Consider the following 23,786-nt stretch of genomic DNA (forward strand, 5'->3'; position numbering starts at 1 on the left):
TTCATGGTTAATGATGTGAGACGGTCCACCCTGTGGCAGGTGGTCCTGTGTGGGATGAGAAAACAAGCTGAGCTGGGGGGGTTGGGGGGGTGGCGCACACCTTTAATTCCAGCACACGGGAGGCAGAAGCAGGTGGATCGCTGTGAGTTTGAGGCCAGCCTGGTCTACAAAGTGAGTCCAGGACAGCCAACACTGTCTCCAAAAAACAAAAAAGAAAAGAAAACAAGCTGAAGCTGGGCATAGTGTGGGATAAGAAAAGGCAGCATGATGTGTTATCCTGTAGCTCATCCTGTGCATCTTTGGAGAAGATTATATGGAAGTGAGGTTACTTGAGGCTACCTCACCTTGCTAACAAAGTGTTAACCCATCCCAGTTGTCCCCTCAGTTATGTATTCTAACCCTATGAAAGTATAGGAGAGCTAGGGCTATAGCTTAGTGATAGAGTGCTTGCCCAGCATGCTTGAGAGCCTCAACAACTAGGCATACAAAATAACCAAAGTATTCATTGTATTTCCATTCTAATTACACACTTGATGGTTTTATGAACTAATTTGATTTAGTGCTGTGCTTAATAAAGATTGTAACTATTTTATGGGCACTACTGCTGTCAAGTTTTCAAGATAGTATTGAGAAACTTGTTAACTAAATGAAAATTGTGAATTAATAAAGTAGTTGATTTTTTTCCCTTCTTGTTTTTTTTTTTTTTTTTTTTTAGTGAATTGGTACCATCTTATGATTCAGCTACGTTTGTTTTAGAAAACTTCAGGTAAGAGGTTTTGAGAACTCTGGGTTTTTCTTGTGTTGTGTGCAAAAGTAAGAGCCAACAGTCTCGTTTTGTGGTAGGAGAGAACTAATGAAGACCTTAGCTAAGGCTTCCCCTTAGAGCAGAGCTGATCTGGAGGGCGTGTGCTGAGCTTCACCTCTCATCTCAAAGGGCAGAGAGATGTTTTGATTTCAGAGTAAAAAAATTTGCTCACAGAGCTGGGAGTGATGTGTACACCTTTAATACCACTACTCTGGATGCAGAGGCGGGCAGATCTCTGCGTTTGAGGGTAGTGTGGTCTACAGAACTAGTTCTAGGACAGCCAGGATTACAAACAGCAACCCAGTCTCAAAAAGGGCATGGGGGAGGCAAATAGATAATGAGATATCTTGGTTATAGAAGGTATAGTCTAAAACAAACTGGTTTTTGTTTTTGGTTTTGTTTTTTTTTGTTTTTTGGGTTTTTTTTGGTTTTTTGAGACAAGGTCTCTCTCTGTGTAGCCTTGGCTGTCCTGGACTGGCTTTGTAGTCCAGGCTGGCTTCAAACTCAAAGTGATCCACCTGCCTCTGCCTCCCAAGTGCTGGGATTAAAGGCGTGCGCCACCATGCCCGGCAACAAACTGTATTTTTGTTTCATATTTACATTATAACACATAATCTAAAGAGAATTCCATACAGTATCTTTAGTGACTGTGCTTTGACCATACTGTGTGGTGTGAAGTTGGGCATATATCTTCTACTTGATGGCTTCTTTTTGGATCTTAAAAATGTTAGAATTTGCCATGCATGGTGGTGCACACCTTTAATCCCAGCACCAGGAGGCAGAGGCCAACCTGGTGGTCTACAAAGCGAGGACTGTACAGCCAGGACTGCAAGAGAAACCCTGTCTCGAAACCCATTACCCCCGCAAAGTCTCAGAATTTGGCACATTTGCATTTCAGATTTATGGATTAAGATTAGTTAGGCTGATTTTTCTTTAGTCTGGGAAAGAAACCTTTTTTTTTTCTTCTTTATTTTATTTATTTACTTATTATTTCTTTTTGTTTTGTTTTTCAAAACAGGGTTTCTCTGTATAGCCCTAGCTGTCCTGGAACTAGTTCTATACACCAGCTACCCTTTGTAGACAAAGTTGGTCTTGAACTCAGAGATCCACTTGACTCTGCCTCTCAATCCTGGGATTAGAGGTGTGCTCCATAACCACCCAGCTCACCTTTTTTATTTTTATTTTAAATTATGAATGTGTCTGTATATGTATGTGTGAACATAGGTACCCAAGGAGTCCAGCTGAATTCAGGTCTTCTGAAAGAACACTAAATGCCCTTAGCTGCTGAGCCATCTCTCCAGCCCTCTGTATTTGTTGACATCCTGTAGTGTCCTGGAATCTTCCCAAGTACGTGAGGCTGAGGCTTACAAGGCCTAGGCTGCATCCAGCTCCCCAGCGTTGGGATTGCCAGTGTAAGCCACCATGCCTCTCAGTTCTTTGTGAGGTTCTGGGCATTGACTCAGGTCCTTGTGCTTAGCTGACTCCTCAGCATGTTTTGTTTGTTTCATGGGGTAGTTTTAAAGCTAAAAGCCTTGCTGAGGTCTGGAGAGAGATGGCTGAGAGTTTAAGAACACTGCCTGCTCTGCAAAAGGTCCTGAGTTTTTTTGAGACAGGGTTTCTCTGTGTAGGCTTAGCTATCTTGGACTTGCTTTGTAGACCAGGCTGGCCTTGGATTTAAATCGATTCACCTGCATCTGCCTCCCGAGTGCTGGGATTAAAGGCTTGCCACCATGCTCAGCTCTCAAATGTGTTTTGTTTTTTGTTTTTCCTGAAACAGGATTTCTTTGTGTCACCTTGGCTGTCCTGGAACTCACTTTGTAGACCAGTGTGGCCTCAAACTCAGTGATCCATCCACCTGCCTCTGCCTCCTGAGTGCTGGGATTAAAGACGTGCGCCACTACTCCCAGCTTCCCTTCAAATGTTGAGGGTTGATACATGTTCTTATTTCTCCAATGAAAATATGCGCCAGGCGGTAGTGGCACATGCTTTAATCCCAGCACTTGGCAGGCAGAGGCAGGTAGATCTTCATGAGTTTGAGGCCAGCCTGGACTACAGAGCAAGTTCCAGGACAGCCAGAGTTGTTACACAGAGAAACCCTGTCTCAAAACACACACACACACACACACGCACACGCACACGCACACGCACACGCGCACACACACTCTCACAGAAACAAAAGAAAAAAACATGCTATAAAGAAGTGGTCTGTTTTGTTTTGTTTGATCCTTTTTGGTGCTTAATATTAAGCATAGGGCTTGTGCATATGCTAAATAAACACATTCTGTACCATTAAGTAAATCTGTAATGGTAGTTTCAGAGGATCCAACATCCTCTTCACTGTGTTTTTGTTTTTGAAATAATAAAGAATACTTACTGAAGTAGAATTAAATTTGGGATACTTACTGGTACTCCGATTTCCCATAATTGACATAGTTATTGAGTTCTTGTTAGTGTCTAATTGAGGCTTAAAAGATACTGCTGAATTTTTCTGTACCATTAATTCATAATGTAAATAGTCCAAGCTCATTTGGTGACACCATGACTTGGTCGGTCACTTTATGTTGCTCAGTGTTGTAAGGATTAAGGTATGTATTTGGTTTGGTTTTGGTTGTTGCCATTTCATAATAGTTTTTTTTCCTGGTGTTTCAAACGGTTTCTCTGTGTAGCCTTGGCTGTAGATTAGGCTGGCCTTGAACTCATAGCAGTCTGACTGCCTCTGCCTCCCGAGTGCTGGGATTACAGGTGTGTGCCACCACACCCAGGTCCTTAATAGTTTTAATGTTGATTTTCTTTTTCTTTAGCACTTTGCGACAGAGAGCAGATCCTGTTTACAGCCCGCCTCTTCAAATTTCAGGACTTTGCTGGAGGTTAAAAGTTTACCCAGTAAGTTTTTATTTCTAAATTCAACTCAATTTTGAACTTTTTTTTAGTGTTTTGAAGTATACTAGTTTACTTATTAAAGGAGTAAGGAAATTAGTAGTTTTCTATTTCTTTATATCATTTGGTACCAAATTTGTGGAAAAGTGTGTTAAATATTCACATGTAAACTCCAACATCACTAAGTTGTATTTCTGGTTTATAAGTTTTAGGGGCTAGAGAGATGGGTCAGCAGTTAAGAGCACTGCTGCTCTGATGGAGGACTGAGGTTTGATTCCCAGCACCCGTGTGGTAACTCACAGCCGTCTGCAACTCCAGTTTGAAGGAATCCTTCACCTCTTCTGACCTCTAAGGGCACCAGGCACACAACGTGCTTCACAGGCATATACATAGGCAAAACATGAATATAAAGTAAATAAATCTTTAAAAAAAATTTAAAAACAGCCAGGTGTGGTGGCACACACCTTTAATCCCAGCACTTGGGAGGCAGAGGCAGGTGGATGGATGTGAATAGGAGGCCAGCCTGGTCTACAAAGTAAGTCTGGGTCAGCCAAGGCTACACAGAGAGAGAGACCCTGAATCAAAAAACAAGAAAAACATTTTTTTTTAAAGATTTTTTTTCATTTTTTAACTTCCTTTTGATACAGGGTTTCTCTGTGTATCTCTTGCCCTCCTGTAATTTGCTCGTAGACCAGGCTGGTCTCAATTCCGAGATCTACCTGCCTCTGGCTCCCTAGTGCTAGGGTTAAAGGCATGTGCCACAACTGCCTGGCTAAATTTTTTTTAAAAAAATTCATTCTGTATTTTTGTTTGCTTATGTTATGTATGTGTACCACAATGGTCCCTGGTGAGGATTTTAGATCCTAAGTTACAGTGGTAGTAACCCACTATGCAGGTGCTGGAAATCAAACATTCATCAAAGATCATGAAAAGGAAAAAGGAATCACTTAATGAGTTGCTGTGTAGCTCAGCTGTAGAGTACTTACTGCTATGAAGTAGGTACCAGCACCCCAAAGAAAGTCACAGGTACTGAAATCTATTAACACATACACGGTGGAGTACATAGAGGTATAATTAGGCTTTTTTTTTCTTTTTAAAAATTATTTTTGTTTTCATGTGTATGTGTGAGTGCTGTATGTATGTATGTATGTATGTATGTATGTATGTATGTGTTTCAAATGTAAGCATAGTGCTCTTGGAGGCCAGAAGGCATCAGATGTCCTGGAATTGGGGTTATAGGTGGTTGTGACCCACCATTTGAGTGTTGAGAATTGAACTTGGGTCCTCTACAAGAGCATCAAATGCTCTTAACGCTGAACAGTCTCTCCACCCACCCCACTCCCTTTTTAACATTTTTTTCTGAGACAGTGTCTTACTGTGTAGCTCAGACTGGCCTAATCCTTACTGTGTAATTCAGGTTAATCTTGAGCCCATGATTCTTCTGCAGTAGCTTTCTGAATATTGGGATTACAGCTATGAAGCGTGATACCTGGCTTTAGAGACATTACTTTGGCATGAATTAGTGTTCTTTTATAGTGAAATTGTGTGTGTGTGTGTGTGTGTGTGTGTGTGTGTGTGTTTGTTTTGTGGTATTGATAGTCATTTCCTATGTTATTTCTTTTCCATTTATAGGTTGGATCTATATGTAATCTCATTGAATTAGTGCCCAGGGTTTTTTTTTTTTTTTGCCATGATTTTAGTAGATGGAAGTGGTTCTAGTAATTTTTTCCTTTACTTCGTGTGTATGATAAGATAGTGTAGGATCATTCTGGGCATTTGTTACTATGTCATAATCACATTCTATGTCCCAATATCCTTTTTTTTTTTGTAATTTTGAAATTTTGTTTAAAATTTTGAACATTTATTATTTCTGTGCGTCTGTTTTTGTTTTGTTTCTGTCTGCGCGTATGTCTGAGCACTTACATGCATCATGAGCCTCCATGTGGGTGCTGGGAATCAAACTTGGGTCCTGGAAGAGCATCCAGGTGCTCTTAGCTGCTGATCCATCCCTTCATCGCCCTGCGCCCACCTTTCTCAATCAAAGCATGAGCAACATGGTGAGGCTCAAAAGCTTTAAGTTTTATAGACTCTATTCACCAAGACTCGTCGGTTTTGCCCAAGCCCACACAGTAAAGGAGGTTTCCAGCTAGGGATGTCCTCAGCAACACAGGAAACTGAAAGAGCCTTTCATGAATCTTGCCAGCTGTGTCAACTGTGTCTTGTATGTAGCTGTACTTCCTATTTTGACTGAGTGAAAATTATAGAGCAAGTACAGGATTAAATAGCAAGTTGCAGATAGAGAAATGCAGCAGATAAGTGGGAAAACATCATCAAATCAGGAGTTTACAGCATTCTACAGATAAGTTGGAGTAGCATGACTGAGGGAGCAAACAAGTTAACATGGCGTTGGAGGCTTACAGACATCCAGCAGAAAGTGGCTGGGGAAGCAGGAGGAGCTTAATGAACTAGTGAATTCATTGGAGAAGTGTGGATGAGGGTTCACTTACAAGAACATGGATGACTCAGAGGCAGCTGCATTAGTGAAAAGCCCACAAACATCTGGAAGTTGTAGCCTGGCGTTCCTTGGGTGACTTCCAGGCAGCTGACAGGTGGGAGCATTTGTTCTACCTAACAGTTAGTCACTGATTCAGTAACGCTGGAGAGGAGGCTGTTGGATCCCACCCCTCCCCCCCCCCCCATTTTTTTTAATTTTTAGGAGGAGACTTGTAAATTTTATTTACTTTTAAGTCTTAGGAACCTTAATAGGGTTCTCTAGGGTTGAATGTTTCAGTTTAGAGGACATGTCTTTAATTTCAGCAATATGTAGGCAGAGGCAGAGAGACAGGTAGATTTCTGTGTTTGAAATGTCCATGTGTATCACACATGGGCAGCTTGGTCCATGTATAAGTTTAGGGTCAGTTAGGACTGTGCAATGAGACGCCATCTCAAGAACAAACAAAACAGACTTATAGTGAACTCCATGCTAGCTTCCACTGTTCTGTGAGATTCTTTCTCAAAAACTAATTAAACCTTGAAATGTTCCCCTTTAAACAAATCTGTTTTCCTCTCCTCGCAGCCTTTGATAGGTCCTATTCTGTATTCTGTCTCTGTGCATTTGACTCCTGGAGACACATAAGTGGAATGAATCATAAAGTAGTTTATTGTGGCTGTCCTCAAGGTTCATTCATTTTTTAAAAAAATGTAGCATAGAATTTTCATTCCCTAATAATGATGAATAATACTCCATCATATGTGGGTTTTACATTTTGTTTCCTTATTTTTCTCCTGAGCCCCTCCCCCTTTCTTGAGCACAGCCTTGCTATGTTCTCAGACTGCCCTCACTTCTTGGCTGCTGTTAGCACAGAGGGCCACAGATCTCTTATCTGCATGTGCACTGCAGGCCAGAAGAGGGCACCAGGTCACATTACAGATGCTTGTGAGCCACCATGTGGTTGCTGGGAATTGAACTCAGGATCTTTGGAAGAACAGTTAGTGCTCTTAACCTCTGAGCCATCTCTCCAGCCATAGACATCGCTTTAAGAAACTGTTTTCAGTTACTCCTATAGGTAAATATTCAGAAGTGGAATTACTGGTCATAGAGAAATTCTTATTTTTTTTTTAAGAAGACAGCATTTGGCACCATTTGCATATTAATATTAACAGTACAGGAATATTTTCTTTAAAAAAAAAAGATTTATTTATTTATTATGTATACAGTGCTCTGCTTGTGTGTACTCCTGCAAGCCAGAAGAGGGCGCCATATCACATTACAGATGGTTATGAGCCACCATGTGTTTGCTGGGAATTGAACTCAGGACCTTTGGAAGAGCAGGCGGCGCTCTTAACCACTGAGCCATCTCTCCAGCCCCATGTTTTCTTCTTTAAATGGACTTGCCATTAAAAGAATTTTAAAAAATGACCATCCTAATACTTGTAAGATCATATTTATTATGGTTTTGGTTAGTATCTTATTAATTAGTGATGTGGGCATCTGTTTATGTTTTGTTCACTATTTGCATTTTTTGGGAGGTAGACATGTCTGCTCATGTCTTTTGCCACTTTTAGTCAGGTTTGTTTCTTTTTCCTGTTGAGTTGTTGGAGTCCTGCTCATTCTGGATATCATCCTCTTATTTTAAAAATTGTGTTTTGAATGTGGGAGTGCAGCTGGGGAATAGAGCACGCACCTGATCATCATAAGGTCCTCATTGTGATGGCTGTGACCCAGTTTCACTCGCTTCTAGTGAAAATAAGTAGTCACTTGTCTTTTTCATTGAGCTTTTCTCAGGACTGAGTTGTAAGATGTTTATACATGTTAAAATTCTAACTATTTTTATAGTTTTTGATAGTTTTCTTTATTAATGTGTATATTTTTACTCTTTTAATGTATAAGAGTTATGGACTAAAATCTGAGTTTTTAAGATTTCTTACTGATTTTTAAACTTAGGCACACTTGTCACCCAATTATCAAATGTTATCCTGTACTCTGTTGCCTTCATTGTTGCGTTACAATTTTATGTTGAATTTATCTGTAATTCATTTTGCATAACCTTTCTTCTTTCTTTCCTCCCTCCCTCCCTCTTTCCCTCCCATTTTTCTTTCTTTCTTAAGGATGGAAATGGAGTTGTACGTGGCTATTATTTATCTGTATTTTTGGAACTATCAGCTGGCTTACCTGAAACTTCCAAGTAAGTGATCTAATTAATTATTTCAGTACAAATTTATGTGGTTCATGACCAAAAAGCAAGTTGGGGTGGAAAAGAGTTATTCAGCTTACACTTCCGTATCTCTGTTCATCATTAAAGGAAGTCCAGATAGGAACTCAAGTAGACCAGGAACCTGGAGGCTGGTGCAGAGGCCATGGAGGGAGCTGCTTACTGGATTGCTCCTTATGGCTTGCTCAGCCTGCTTTCTTATAGAACCCAGGACCACCAGCCCAGGGATGGCACCTCCCATAGTGGTCTGGGCCCTCCCTCAATGATCACTATTTTAGTTTGGCTTCACAAAGTTTGAATACATTTAGTTGAGAATTTTAAAAAACAAATTAGATATAATTCAGGTACCATAAAACCTGTTAATGTTGTACAATTCAGTAAGTTTTCTCACTTTTCTGCGTTACTTAGAAAAGCCTAACTTTTTGCCAGGCGTGGTGGTGCACGCCTTTAATCCTAGCACTCGGGAGACAGAGGCAGGCGGATCACTGTGAGTTCGAGGCCAGCCTGGTCTACAAAGCGAGTCCAGGATAGCCAAGGATACACAGAGAAACCCTGTCTGGAAAAAAAAACAACAACAAAAAAAGAAAAGTTTAACTTTTCCTTTTTTATCTCTGACCTAAGCATATTTCCTCCGATTTATCAGGCTTCACGTTATACCTTCTCTAATGGCTGTTCTGCACATGTCATTGCCTATCTCCAGGTGATTGACTTAAGCCTGCTTAACCTCAAACAACATGGCTTTTTCTTTTTTCCTTCATCGTTCTCCTTCTCCTGATAGTTGCTAAGATTTACAGCTTGCCTGCTCTTGGGTTTTCTTTTTAAACACTAATAAAATTGTCTGAGAGCTATTTTAAAAATGTACAGTTCAGTGGTTTTTAAATTAATTCATGGGGTTCTACAACTGTAACTGTCATTGACACCCAATTTCACAAGATTATCATTACTTCATAAAAATACCCTTTGGGGTTGGAGAGACAGCTCAACTAATAAAGTACTTACTGAGCTTGCTCCCTAAAACCGTTGTAAGAAAGTTGGACTTGATGGCACATGCCTAAATCCTCAGTCTCAGAGCAGCAGGCGTAGGAGGATTCTCTAGGGCCCTTGGGTAGACAGCTTAGCCTAATTTGTGTTTTAGGGCAACGAGAAATCTTGTCTCAAAAAATGGACAGTGCTGCAGGAAAACCTCAGCTTGTCCTCTTGCACATGCAGGTGAGCACATCTGCACACACCAGACACCCATGTCCAGTAGCCTCTGACAGCCACCAGCTTGTATTTTGTTTAGAGATTTAGAAGGTATAAATTTCTTTCTTTTCTTTCTTTCTTTCTTTCTTTCGTTTGTTTTTCAAGACAGGGTCTCTCTGTGTAGCCTTAGCTGTCCTAGGCTCACTTTGTAGACGAGGCTGGCCTTGAACTCACAGCAATCCACCTGCCTCTGCCTCTCGAGTGCTGGGATTAAAGGCATGTGCTACCATGCCCGGCAGAAGGTATAATTTTTTAAAGTGCCTTCATAGGATATATGTTTTCTGTGACTTACAAAACTAAGCTAATAGTAATATGTCTTTATTTTTTAAATCTGTGTTTGTTTATTGTTAGGAGGCATTTTGGCCTTAATGTTTTTATTAGCATATATTACTTATATTAGGTAATACATAATGGGTTAAATTGTGTTTTTTGTTTCTTTCCTTTTTGAGACAAGCTCTTATTCTTGACTGGTTTGGAGTTTGCTATGTAGACCAGGCTGGCTATTATCTCCTGAGTGCTGGGATTAAGCCAGCCTTTTCTTCCTTTTCAAGGCAGGTTTCTCTGTGTGACAGCCCTGGGTGTCCTAGAACTCATTCTGTAGAGAGCTCTGCCTGCTGCTGCCTCCGAAGTGCTGGGATTAAATCTACACCACTACTGCCCAGCTTTTTTCTTTTTCTTTTTCACTTTGTGTGTGTGAGTGTTTCACCTGTGGGTTGTGTGTGTCATGTGCATTCCTGGTGCCCTCCTCTGGCCTCTCCAGGCTTTTGTGTAGCACTGAGGAGCAGCAAGATCTGAGCTGAATGCTGTGCTGGGCCCTCCTGACACGTGAAAACAGGATCCACAAGAATTAAAAAGAGAATTCCAACTGTTAACTGCATCCTGGAGTTAGGATAGAATTATAAAGGAATCTGTTAAAGTAAGATATATAATGTCAGATAAACTAATAGAAAAAACCTATCAAATGAAGAAAGTTGAATAAATGAAGTTGAAATTAGCAACTAATTCAGATCTTAGAATTACAAGAGAATGGCAACAAAACTATATTTTGTTGGGAGCCAGGCCAATCCAAGACTTTTCAGAGGCACTGAAAGAACGCAGTGAATGCTAGTTCTGTGCCCAAGGCCTGAAATGTTTCAGTTCCTGGGACTCTTGACTTCCCTCTGTAGAGACTGGAGTTATCAGCCCCAAGGTCTGTGACATACTTTAGGTATCCTTTGTTTCTGTTGTGTAACATTGTTTGATTAGTTTCCGGCTGATTTTTGCCTCACTGAATCTGTCCTGTTGTCCCCCAGTGTACTTGTTTGTTTTGATACAGGGCCTCTCTACACAGCCCTGGATGTCCTAGAACTTCCTTATGTAGATCATGTTGGCTTCAAACTCAGAGATATGCCCACCAGTTTCCAAGTGCTGGCATTAAAGGTGTATGCCTCCACACCCAGCTGATGTTGTTGTCTATTTTTTTGGGGGGACAGGGGGAGTGCGGTTTTCAAGACAGAGTTTCTCTGTGAAACCTTGGCTGTCCTGGAACTCAGTCTGTAGACCAGACTGGCCTTGAACTCACAGAGATCCGCCTGCCTCTGCCTCCCAAGTGCTGGTATTAAAAGCATGCGCCACCACACCTGGCTGTTTGTCTTAATAAGCTTGCTTGGCATGAACTGTTGGTTAGAGACATGAAAGGTTTATAACTTTGTATTTAGAGTGTTTGATCAGAGGATAGCGCTCAGCTGATTGCTCTCTTCTGGCACTTGGTGCGATCTGGTAAGCAAACTCTGCTGTAAAGTTTTCACACACGCACCTCTACCCTTTGAGCCTTCTTGATAGCCGAGGCATGGATTAAATTGCTTGATGTAGACAATAGACTAGATAGGTTTCCTGATAGATTCAGAGTTGGAAAGGAAATAATTACTTTGAGGAATTATTAGCCAAAGTAATATAAAATTATTCAAAAAATGGTAGAATAGTGTTGAACAGCAAACTATAGATTCCTTCAGTTCCTCCTCAGGGACTCAATTAAGACCTGGAATTTGGAGTTGGTTAGAAAAAACTTTTTGAATAAGAAGAATTTTTTTTCCCCCAATTTGGTAGAAACTTCAAATGAACAAACCCAGGAAGCTTGATGAACTATAAGCGTATGAAACACCAAGTGCCAGAGAGCATCATACTTAGATTTTGTGAAGCTGTGATAACAAGAAAAATAACCTCCAAATAGACTTGGAAATTTTATGAGTACATTGAAAAATTGCTAACATTAAGAGAATATTGTGAGGTTTTTTTGTTTGTTTTTCGAGTCAGGGTCTCTCTGTGTAGCCTTGGCTGTCCTGGACTTGCTTTGTAGACCAGGCTGACCTCAAACTCAAGAGAGATTCGCCTGCCTCTGCCTTAACATTTATTTATTATGCTTACAATGTTCTGCCTACAGGCCAGAAGAGGGCACCAGATCTCATTATAGATGGTTGTGAGCCACCATGTGGTTGCTGGGAATTGAACTCAGGACCTTTGGAAGTGCTGCCAGTGCTCTTAACCTCTGAGCCATCTCTCTAGCCCTAAGAATATGGATTTTTTTTTTTGTTTTTTTTGTTTTTTGTTTTTGTTTTTCAAGACAGGGTTTCTCTGTGTAGCCTTGGCTGTCCTAGACTTGCTTTGTAGACCAGGCTGGCCTTGAACTCACAGAAATCCACCTGTCTCTGCCTCCCGAGTGCTAGGATTAAAGGCATGTGCCATCACTGCCCGGTGAGAATATGGATTTTTAACAACAATAATATAATCCTGCTTCTCATTTCTTGAGGGTTTTTCGTTGGTGGTTGGTCTATTGGAATATCTATTGATTTGAATACTAAGTACTATATACTTTGTTGATTCCTTTATAATAATACAACGTTTGGGTTTATATGTAGTAATAAATGTGTGATAATGCTAAGATAACAACCAAAAGCTGAGCGCATGTTCATATTTATGTTGAAAGAGTCTTTTTGTGGAAAGTCCGTTTCCTGTTGCCGAGAAGTGACTAGCAGCTGTGCACATTCCTGCCAGTCAGCCTTGAACTGAAGATGAATCAAAATAAATATTTACTTCTGAGTTCTTTCAGGGATCCTTGTCACAGTGATGGTGAAAGTAACTAATACAACCGTCTGCCAAACTGACCGGCATTTATAATGTTCCTTTCAGCAAATGCACAGCACTGATTGGTTTAACACCATACCTTTCCCAAGATAGACCATGTTGAGAGCTATAAAACATTTCTTAATGAATTAAAAAATAATTCGGAACGTGTTATTTAATCAAAATGGAGCTAATTTAGTTATTAATCACAGGTACTTTGAAAATGCCAGCATGTTCGAGTGCTAAAAGGGTACACTTAATGACTGACTTCAACGAGTTGTCCTCTAACTGCCATGCATATACACGATGGTCACGTACACATCCAGGCAATGCTGCTGTTGATGAACCTTGAGTATCTTTTCCTTCAGTAAGGTCCAAACAACGTTACAGAATGGCCTGGCCTGTTCACTGGTTTTTAATCATAGTTCTTTTCCACGTCTGTGTAACTTAAGACATTGAAGTTACCTGTATCACAAGAGCTAATATTTGGGCTGGGGACTTAGCTCAGTGGTAGAGTGCTTACCTAGTCTGGCTGAACTTGGGTTCCATTCCCAGTACTGGGGTTAAAGACATACACTCCTTGGGCTGGCTCTGCCTCTTACTTCTTGATCTTGGAATGCTTATGTTTTGTGTCTTAGAATCTGGAATTTAAAAAATTTGCAATTAAGTCCTAAGGAGAGTTTTTATTTTTGTCTTTGTTTTTTCTGTTTTTAACAGTTTTGTTTTCTTTGGCACTGGATCCAGCTGATGCTTTTATGATGCTTTTACTGATGAAACAGATGTCAGAATTTCTAATCCATTCATTTATTTTTAATTTTTATTTTTCCATTAATTTATTTTGAACTATTAACCAAGTCTAGGATTTAGAGCTGTATTACTGCACTCTACCTCCAGCCCCACTGCAGGAATTTGAAGTTCACATTGTTTTAGAAAGGCTAATACCTTATCATTGGTCATGTCATAATGTTCATGGTACAATGCTCAGAAAACATGAGAGAGAGAGAGAGAGAGAGAGAGAGAGAGAGAGTGTGTGTGTGTGTGTGTGTGTGTGTTGGACCTTGCCTCAATACGTTCATGTGAGTCTTCTGATGAGTAGAGTTTGTTAATTCTCTTCGGAAGCTTAGTGGGTTCAGAACCCTCTTTCAGTAAATGTTGAAATGCCATTCAGTTTTGCAGCTCAAAGTGTTACAGTGGAGTAGGCTAGCTGCTCAATCATAGACTGAAAATGAGAATCACTGTAGCAGTTTAGTAAGTCTGAGTATCACCTAGGGGCCCAGAAACACATCATATATTTTTTTTCAAGCCATAATCTCTTCCTCAAGGTGTGTGAGCATACACATGTGTGATATTTCAGTGAAAATTTCTATATGAAACATTTTGGGATTTGTTTTTAAATAGCATTTATTGAGTGTGCTAGCTAGTTTTATGTCATTCTGACACAAGCTTGAGTTACTGGAGCAGAGGGAGAAAATACCTCCCTGAGATTGGGCGGTAGGCAAACCTGTAGGGCAATTACTTAATTAGTGATTGATGGAGGAGGGCCTAGCCTGTTGTGGGTGGTGCCATTCCTGGGCTGGTAGTTCTGGGTTCTGTAAGAAAGCAGGCTGAGCAAGCCTTGAGGAGCAAGCCAGTAAGCAGCATTCCTCCATGGCCTGCAGATTTCAGCCCTGCTTGAGGTCCTGTTCTGACTTCCTTCGATGATGGACAACAATGTGGAAATGTAAACCAGATAACCCTTTCCTCCCCAACTTGTTTTTGGCCATGCTGTTTCATCACAGCAATAGGAACCCTAACTAGACACTGAGTAAATTTTTTTAGGGAAGAAAATCCCTCCCTATATTCCCTTTTCCTTGTCTTTTGTTGTTGTTTTAAAGCAAGGGACTCATACCCAGGCTGTGTTAAACTTGATATAGACAAGGATGCCCTTAAGCTTATGATAACGTATCCTCACCTCCTAAGTGCTGAGATTGTAGGCGTGGACCACCATATCTGGCTGAGTTGGGCGGTTTCCCTTGACTGCCTTCAGTGATGAACAGGAAATAAACCCTTTCCTCCCCAAGTTGTGTTTGTCATGGTGTCTCATAGTAACCTTAACTAACTAGTTGGTACCAGGATAGTGGGGTATTGATGTGACAGATCTGACCATATTTTGGGGTGGACTTGGAAGGACTTTGTAACATTGGGTAGAAGAGCCATTGAGTGTTGAGAGCTCAATGGGTTGTTCTCTCAGAGCTTTGAAGATAATAGTGTTGACTGCAGTGCAGATGGAAACCTGTCTTGTGAAGTTTCAGAGAGAAGCAAAGACTCTGTCAGGCCATTTGTGTGAAGAATATGTGGTTTTTGATCAGCTGGAGATGAAGAATTAGCTTTGATTAAAAAGACAAGAAGAACCCCCCACCTCCTTTCCCCAATAAAAAATAAAAAAGAAAGACCAGAACCACTAAAGTCTTTTTTTTTAAAAACTGGGACAATTGGTACTTGTCAGCTAGAGCTGAGGGAGGAGTTAGCAGAGATTAAGAAGAGACCATCATCATTGAGATGAAATCTTCTGGGAAGCCCATTCTGAGAGTCACCACAGAACCAGTTCCAGAGGCAGCTGAGGTTGTTCCTCAGCTGGCAGCCAGACCTGGTAAGTAATAGTCATCCAGATGGTACTGGTTTTGAAGACATGAAGGGGTCGTGGAGAGCAGCTGAGGCTTGGCACTGTGAGAGGCCATTGGCAAAGGCCCAGGACTGAGGAGGCCACGCAAAGAAGTGAAGGCTTGACACCATGAAGAGAGCCAGTGAGAGACTATTGGTGGAAGTGCAGCTCAAACCCTAGCACCTTGGAGGTGCTGTGGGATGATCACCAAGAACAGCAGCCGCAATGACGTGGAGCCTGCTGGAGCTTAGAAGACAAATGTGCCGCAGAGGGCAGAGCCAAAAGTGTGGCCCAGGCTCTTTCAAGAGCCCGGAAGATGATGAGTGGATCCCAGGCATTGCACATTGCAGTGTTTACATTGTTGGGAGTTTGGTTTTCCTTTGTTTAAACTGTGTCCTAGTTCTTTCCTTTTGAAGTAAGAAAGTCGTTTCTTTCTTTCTTTTTGTCTTTCTCTTTTTTGTTTTGTTTTTTCTCCCCATTTTGCAGGAGCCCACAGCTAAGAGACTTCGAATTTTAGATTTGGCTTTTTTTGTTTTTGTTTTGTTTTCGAGACAGGGTTTCTCTGTGTAGCCTTGACTGTCCTGGACTTGGCTTTGTAGACCAGGCTGGCCTCGAACTCACAGCGATCCACCTGCCTCTGCTTCCCAAGTGCTGGGATTAAATAAAGGCGTGCGCCACCACTGCCCGGCTGGCTTTTTTTTTAAAGATACTGGATTTTAAAATGAATTTGTAAAGTTGTGGGACTTTTAGGTTTGTAAAATGTGTTATATTGTGATATTGAAGTGGATGTGTGCTCTTAGGGATGAACAAGAATAGGAAGGAAGGCTGTGGCTTAACAGGGATGTCTAGTTGACAAAAGATCAGTTGTACTGAATAATTTTATGTCAGCTTGATACAAGCTAAAGTCATTTGAGAAGAGGGAACCTTAAGAAAATAGCTTTAGTGGTGAAGTGGTGGCACATGCTTTTCGTTCCATCACTTGTGAGGCAGAGGTAAGTGGATCTCTGAATTCAAGGTTAGCCTGGTTTACAGAGTGAGCTCCAGAACAGTCAGGGCTGTTACACAGAGAAACTGTCCTGAACACTCCCCCCAAACCCCTTACCCCCACCCTCACCCCCGAACAAATGACTTTATAAGATTAGGCTGCAGGCAAACTTGTAGGTCATTAATTAGTGATTCGTGGGGGATGGCCCAGCCCATTGTGGATTGTGTCATCCCTGGGCTGGTGATTTTTTTGGTTCTATAAGAAAGCAGGCTGAGCAAGCCATGATGAACAAGCCAGTAAGCAGCACCCCTCTGGGGCCTCTGAATCTGCTCCTGCTTTCAGGTTCCTGCTGTACTTGAATTCCTGTCCTGACTTCCTTCAGTGATACACTGTGATGTGGAAGTGTAAGTCAAAGGACCCCGCCCGCCACCTCCCCACCCCAAGACGCTTTGGTGATGGTGTTTCTTCACAGCAATAATGACTTTGATTAAGGCAGTGGCCCATTTAAAATACTTCTGTTTTGGTAATGATATGGCTTTTGAAAGGAAAGCTGGAGTAGTATGTTTATTTTCATATAATTATTTATTCTTACTTTGCTAATCGTACTAATGGTTTCTGTATTTCAGGTATGAATATCGTGTAGAAATGGTTCATCAGTCCTGCAATGATCCTACGAAAAATATCATTCGAGAATTTGCATCTGATTTTGAAGTTGGAGAGTGCTGGGGCTATAATAGATTTTTCCGTTTGGACTTACTTGCAAATGAAGGATACTTGAACCGACAAAATGATACCGTGATTTTAAGGTAATTTGAGAGGTTTGATATTGTGACTTACATTCGGGGAAATAATATGATCAGAACTTTATTTCAGAGTTTCATTTAATAAACATAAATATTGGAATTCTCACAAACCATAACTTATATTTCAGGAGGTCTGTGTAGTTAGATGAATAGTAAAAGTGAGAAAATGGTTTGATACCTAGTTAATGATTTTGTTAAAAGGAAAATATTGCCAAGTATGATGCCATGACTGTAATTCTAGTATTTGAGATTAGAGCCAGAAAAGGCAGGCATTCAAGATCAGTCTAGGCTATATAATATGTTTGAAGTCAGTCTAGGTTACAAGAGACCTTGTTTCAAAAAATAAATAATATATTTTAAAAAGATGGTTTACAGGTTGAGCATATCTAACTAAAAATCCAGGGTGCTCCAAAGTCTGAAAATTTGAGTGTGAGATCTACAGAGTGAGTTCTAGAACACCCAGGACTACACAGAGAGATCTTGTCTCAAAAAACAAACGAACAAACAAACCAAAAAACCAAAACAAACAAAAAAACGGAGGAGGAGGAAGCAGCAGTTAGTGATGCTGTGCTAACAAGAATACTGATTAAATAGCCTTCAGCTTGTACATAGACCATGCAACCTAAATCTAAATACTGAGGATATCTAAGAATAGTGAGAGCATTAAGTAGTTTTCTTTCTTTCTTTTTTCTTTCTTTTTCCTCTATTTGACAGCGTAATATTTCAGTGACTGACCGTACATGCTTACTTTTACAGAACATGGCTTTAGTTTCTTTTAAAATCATGTTACAAGCATAGGAACAAAAATGAAAATTGCCAGGTGTGATGGTACATACTTGTAATCCCAGCACTTAAGTGGCAGAGGTCACAGGATCAGAAGTTTAATTCCCTGCCTAGGGAATTCAATATTTGCCAGGATTACTGAGATGCTGTGTCAAAAAAAAAAAAAAAAGCAAAACACAGGAAGAGGGAGAGCAGGGGAGGAAGGAGCAAGAAAAAAAAAAAAAGGAAGAAAACTCTTCTTCTTCTTCTTCTTCTTCTTCTTCTTCTTCTTCTTCTTCTTCTTCTCTTTTCTTTTCTTTTCTTTCTTTTTTTTTTTTTTTTAGAGACAGGGTTTCTCTGAGTAACAGCTTTGACTGTCCTGGAACTTGCTCTGTGGTCCAGGCTGGTCTTGAACTTGAGAAGATCCGCCTGCCTCTGCCTCCCAAGTGCTGGGATTAAAGGTGTGGGCCACCACCACCACCTGGTCTCACTTTTTTTCTTATGAGTTAATAGTCTTATTTTTCTAACTCACCAAAGAAAATACTTTGTTGGCATTTCATGCTTCAGTCACAGTTCAAACATCAATTTACCAAAGTGACGTATTTTCCTGTAGTGAGAATTTTGTGTTGTTGGTTTCTTTAAAAAAAAAACACAGAAATAAGCTGGGTGTGGTGGTGCATGCCTTTGATCCTACCACTTAGGGGACAGGGGCAGGTGGATCTCTGTGATTTCATGGCCAGCCTAGTCTACAAAGTGAGTCCAGGACAGCCAGGGCTCTTGTTACACAGAGAAATCCTGTCTCAAGGGGCTGTAGAGATAGCTCGGAGGTTAAGAGCACTTACTTCTCTTCCAGAGGTCCTGAGATCAATTCCCAGCAACCACATGATGCCCTCTTCTGACCTACAGGTATACATGCAGGCAGAGCACCGTATACATAATAATAAATAAATCTTTTTAAAAAATCCTGTCTCAAAACCCACAAAACCCCACAGAAACATTATGGGAATATGTTTTCATTTTAATTTCAGGTGTGGGGATATATGATTTGCCTTGTGCTCTACCAGGGGTGTAGTTTTGTTTGCTGCAGAGGTTCTGCAAGTGTGTGATGGTTGAAATTCTGAGAAATTTTCAGAGGGTGTGGGTGTGTGTGTGTGCTAGGGCCCCAAGAAATGGAGTAGCTATTGTTGGCTGGTTTGTGGTTGGATGCTGTTTGTCAAGTAGTGGCGCACAAAGAAACGAGAGGAAACTAGATATCCTGATGGCGAAGGTCAGATCTTACCCCATGGAAGTCAACTCCCCTAATCAGCGGGAAAGTGGTTTAATGATGATATCACCTCATTTCCCTTCTATCCTTTTCTCTTTCCTACTTAGTGTTAGGGGTTGAGAAGGAAGAGAGAAAAAGAACTGCAAAGTAGCCAAAATGACAGCTACATTTCCTCCTTTATGTTTTTATTAGTATATATATATACTAATATATATGTATATGTTATACAATAATTGTTTCATTATGACATTATGTTTAATGTATTAAAGTTTAGATCACATTTATCTTTCTTACCATATTTTTAACCATCTTCCTGCTAATCTCTCTTCCTAATTAGCCCCTTTTCACTTTTTGTTCATTTTCTTTAAGATTTTGACACAGTTTTTACATATTACCTATTTAATAGAAAGTTAAGGCTTTTCTGTACCTCTCTCTTGTTTTTTGAGACAGGGTTCTCTGTGTAGCCCTGGCCAACCTTCTAGCCCTGGCCCACTCTAGACCAAGCTTCCCTTGAACTCATGCATCTGCTTCTGTCTCCTAAGTGCAAACGATTAAAGGTGTGCAACACCACACCTGGCTTTTCTGTAACTATAAATAAATACATAATTAAGCTTGATAAGTTTATATGTTTATTTGTTCTTTAAAAGAAAGACAGGAAAGTTTCCCTCCTATTTTTATCTTAATGGCACAGCACAAATAGTATAAAAGCTAACATGCAGAAATGACTAGGTGTTTGTTCCATCAGTCAGAAAACCAAACCAAAAAACTTGGAAAGCTTTTATGTTTCCCCATGAATACTTACTAGGCAGTTGAAGTGACCTCCTGCCTGCAGAAAGACGCTTAACACCAGGATCCTTCTCAATCACGCTTTATTGGGAGCGTCCTTGAAACTGAAGCGAAGGACCCCAAACTCCCCCAGAGCTTGAGCTTAAATACCATCTAAAGTGGCGCGTTAACACCTCACAGGTTCAGGCAGAATGCCTAATTAACATATGAGTGCAGATAGGTCAACAGCTTACACAAGCGCAGTTACAATTAGCATAGTCCCCCTGACGGGAGGGGCAACTGGAGATAGCTCTAGCAAACGCATGTGTACTGGCAATTGTTTACAGATAGCAGCACCCAGACCAGCGCCATTATTGGGTGTGGCTGGCACGATTGTGGCTGGCTCCTTACAGGCAGTCTGCACTTAAAATAGTGATTCAGGGTTAAGTTTTGCCTTGTCATACATGAGCATCTTTGGCTAGAATTAGATATGGCTGCAGTTAACTATTAGAGTATTTTCTTTCATTAGGTGTAAAATCTTAGATGAAACTGAATTATTTCTATTTGATGGTTGGTTTTGTCCACTCAGTGTTAATGGCCTAGGCAGGGAGTCTCACCTGGAGCCTCTGTAGATTGGGTTAGCCTGTGGGGTGGCTATGGGGATTATCTTGATTATGTTAGTTGAATTGGGAAGGCCTGCCAATTCTGGGCAACACCATTGTCTGGGTTTGTGCTCTGGGCTGTATAAAGGGGAAAGGAAAGTGAGCACAGGCGTGCATGCAGCTCTTCTGTCTGCTTTTGAATTCAATATGATTATTTGCTTCAAATTTTTGCCTTCATTTTCCAACAATAATGGATTGTAACCATCCCACTCTCTTCAAGTTCTTTTTTGCTTGTTAGTTTTCTGTTCTATAACAAGTACCTGGGATAATTAACTTGCAAAGAATCTTGCTTAGAATTTTAGAGGTTTCTGTCATGGTAGATTAGCCCCATTGCTCTGAGTGTGTGGTAAAGCGCCACATTAGGGTAGAAGTGTTTGATGAGGCAGACCTCGTGGCCTCGGTTTGGAAGAATGTGGTGGTCATGTCCTCTTCAAAGGCGTGGCCCCAGTGGCATGCTGCCTTCCTACCCTTGAGTCTTTGAGAGCACATTGAAGTTCTCTGGTATGACAGCAGCTAACACAAGAATTGGTGGAGTAGAAGGTCGGAAAGACATGAGAGAAATAAAGTCTTTTTGCCTTGTGATTCTTTCCTCAAAAATGATGTTATGCATATGCTGCATGTACGTTTCACTAAGTGGAATCATGTTTGACTGTAAGAAAGAGGTGTGTTTTCAATAAATATAGAACAGGTTTTTGTTTTTGTTTTTTCTTTCCTTTGAGACAACATTTCTCTGTGTAGCCTTGGCTGTCCTGGAACTCACTCTGTAGACTAGGCTGGCCTCAAACTCACAAAAGATCTGCCTGCTACTGCCTCTTGTTGCTGGGATTAAAGGCGTGCACCGCCACCTTCCAGCTTATTAAGAAAGTTAAAAAAAAAAAATACGAGTGGCCAGGTACTTTAAGGACTCACTTGCCTGTTAATAGGACTTAGTATAAATACTTTTTCTTTGCCATTTTGTTGATATGGTTAGTTTTGATTATAGGTTATCTGGAGAAGGTGAAGATATAATTTATTGGAAGCATACAACTCTCTTGTGGCTAATGAAGCAATTTTGGTTATTTGAATTTCCAAAATGGTAGGAAATATGAGGAGCCTTGAGTGGAGGCTCACAGCTGAGTGCTAGCACTAGAGAGTCTAAGGTAGAAGAAGCACTGTGTTTCAGACCAGCCTCAACTCAGCTGAGTGAGATTCTGCCTCAAAGCAAAAACAAAAGAAAAAGGAATTTTAAAGATTTAAGTAGTAGCCGAGTGTGGTAGCACACACCTTTAATCTCAGCACTTGAGGGGCACAGGCAGGCTGATCACTGTGAGTTTGAGGCCAGCCTGGTCTACAAGATGAGTCCAGGACAGTCAAAGCTACACAGAGAAACCCTGTCTCGAAAAACAAAACAAAAACAAAAAGAAATGAGATTAAGAGCTGAGATGGGGGGAAACCCAGCCCGTATTTCCTGGAGCCTAATCTAGGCAAAGGATAGGAAAACGTTTTCCTAATTATTCCTGTATAGTTATGATCCTTTTTTCCATCTTGAGATCATATTTGAACTATTTATTATAATATCTGTGGTTTATGGCTTAATTTGGTAGCTTAATTTTTAAAAAAGTTTTATTTATTATTATGTGTACAGTGCTCTGTCTACATGTACACCTGCATGCCAGAAGCGGGCATCAGATCACATTATAGATGGTTGTGAGCCACCATGTGGCTGCTGGGAATTGAACTCAAAACCTCTGGAAGAGCAGTCAGTCTTAACCTCTGAGCCATTTCTTTAGCTCAGCAGCTTAATCTTGACATACTATGTTATCTTTAGAAAAATGTAGTTTTGGGGCTTGATAGATGGCTCAGTGGTTTAGAGGACTGGCTGTTTTTCCGGAGGACCCAGCTTGATTTCTAGCATCCACGTGGCAGTTCACAACCATCTCTAACTCCTGTCTTAGCTGATATAATAACCTCTTCTGACCTCTGCAAGCACCAGGCAAGCATGTGGTGCAGAGACACACAAACAGACAAAACATTCAAGTACATAAAAGGAAAAAAAAAAGCATAGATTGAATTTAGACAGCTGATATTTAGAGCCATATGTTATCATGATATATGAATACATGTGTGAATAGCGGATAATAGAAACTCAGAATTCATATCATCTTGTATTTTTTGTGTTTGTTTTTGAGCCAGTTACTCTGTGTAGGCTTAGCTGATGTGATTCTTAATCAAATGGGACCTGTAGAATTTATATATAATGCACTGATTCACTGTTTGGGTTATTCTTCACATGGAACTATTCTTTAAGGTTTCAGGTACGTTCACCAACTTTTTTTCAAAAATGCCGGGATCAGCACTGGTACATTACTCAGTTGGAAACCGCACAGACTGGTTATATCCAACAAATAAACAATCTTAAAGAGGTAAGGCAATTATATCCGTTCTCATTTAGTTGAGCTTATTATCCTTTTGGCATGTTGCTTTTTGAATTTGAGTTTGGCTATCCATTTTAGTTTGTGGTAAATGTTTGACAGTTCTTTTCTCTACCCTTTGAGCCTGTAGATTTTGCACTACTTAATTTCATAGCCACATTAGCTCAATTTAATTAAAATCAGTGATACTATCTCTTAGTTGTAGTAAGTTCATTTCAGGGGCTTGTGTTAGACACTGTAGTTATTTAAAATTTCTATTATGCAAAGTTGTCTTGTGCAATGCCACCCTGGTTTGATACAAACATTTTGTTTCCTTCAGTTACTAAATTGTCTTCTATAAGCTATCACGGGCTTAAAGATTGAAAAGCAGAATAATTGAAAATAGAAAAGAAAAGTAGAATAATTGGAAGTTGCCACACTTTGTTTGAATTCCTGTTGTAGAATGATCACTATAATAAATTACTGTTAATAAATTTTGATTTATAATAGTGAAATTATGTAAGGAATTCTTTCCTTCATGTGACATTTGAATTGGTTTAAATTATTTGTGTATGATGTGTATATGCATATGTGTATATAGGTGGCGCTCTTGTGTACATATGGAAGTCAGAGGACAACTTCTGGGATTTTGATTCTTCCAGTCTGTGGGCTTAGGGAATGCACTCAGGTAGTCAGTCTTGGTGGCAGTGCTCTTATGCATGGAGCCATCTTCCAGCCCCTCCACATGGACATTGGATGGAATGGGAGGTCTGAATTAT

General features: G+C 40.4%; 1 protein-coding gene across 7 annotated transcripts in view; it reads left to right on the top strand.

The window, feature by feature from the left end:
- The window catches only part of TRIM37 (tripartite motif containing 37), a 133,833-nt gene that overhangs the window by 28,614 nt on the left and 81,433 nt on the right, over positions 1-23,786 (top strand). For all 7 annotated transcript variants that reach the window (XR_014783522.1, XM_084803258.1, XM_084803260.1 and 4 more), the window contains exons 10-14: positions 716-766; positions 3,607-3,688; positions 8,291-8,367; positions 16,988-17,167; positions 22,905-23,019. Coding sequence is in view for 6 of the 7 variants with exons in the window: in XM_084803258.1 (XP_084659384.1) it covers positions 716-766; positions 3,607-3,688; positions 8,291-8,367; positions 16,988-17,167; positions 22,905-23,019 (505 nt within the window). In the remaining variant the exon portion in view is untranslated. The remainder of the gene's footprint in view (positions 1-715; positions 767-3,606; positions 3,689-8,290; positions 8,368-16,987; positions 17,168-22,904; positions 23,020-23,786) is intronic.

Source organism: Acomys minous (genome assembly GCF_964271855.1).
Source record: "Acomys minous genome assembly, chromosome: 12".
Taxonomy (NCBI): domain Eukaryota; kingdom Metazoa; phylum Chordata; class Mammalia; order Rodentia; family Muridae; genus Acomys; species Acomys minous.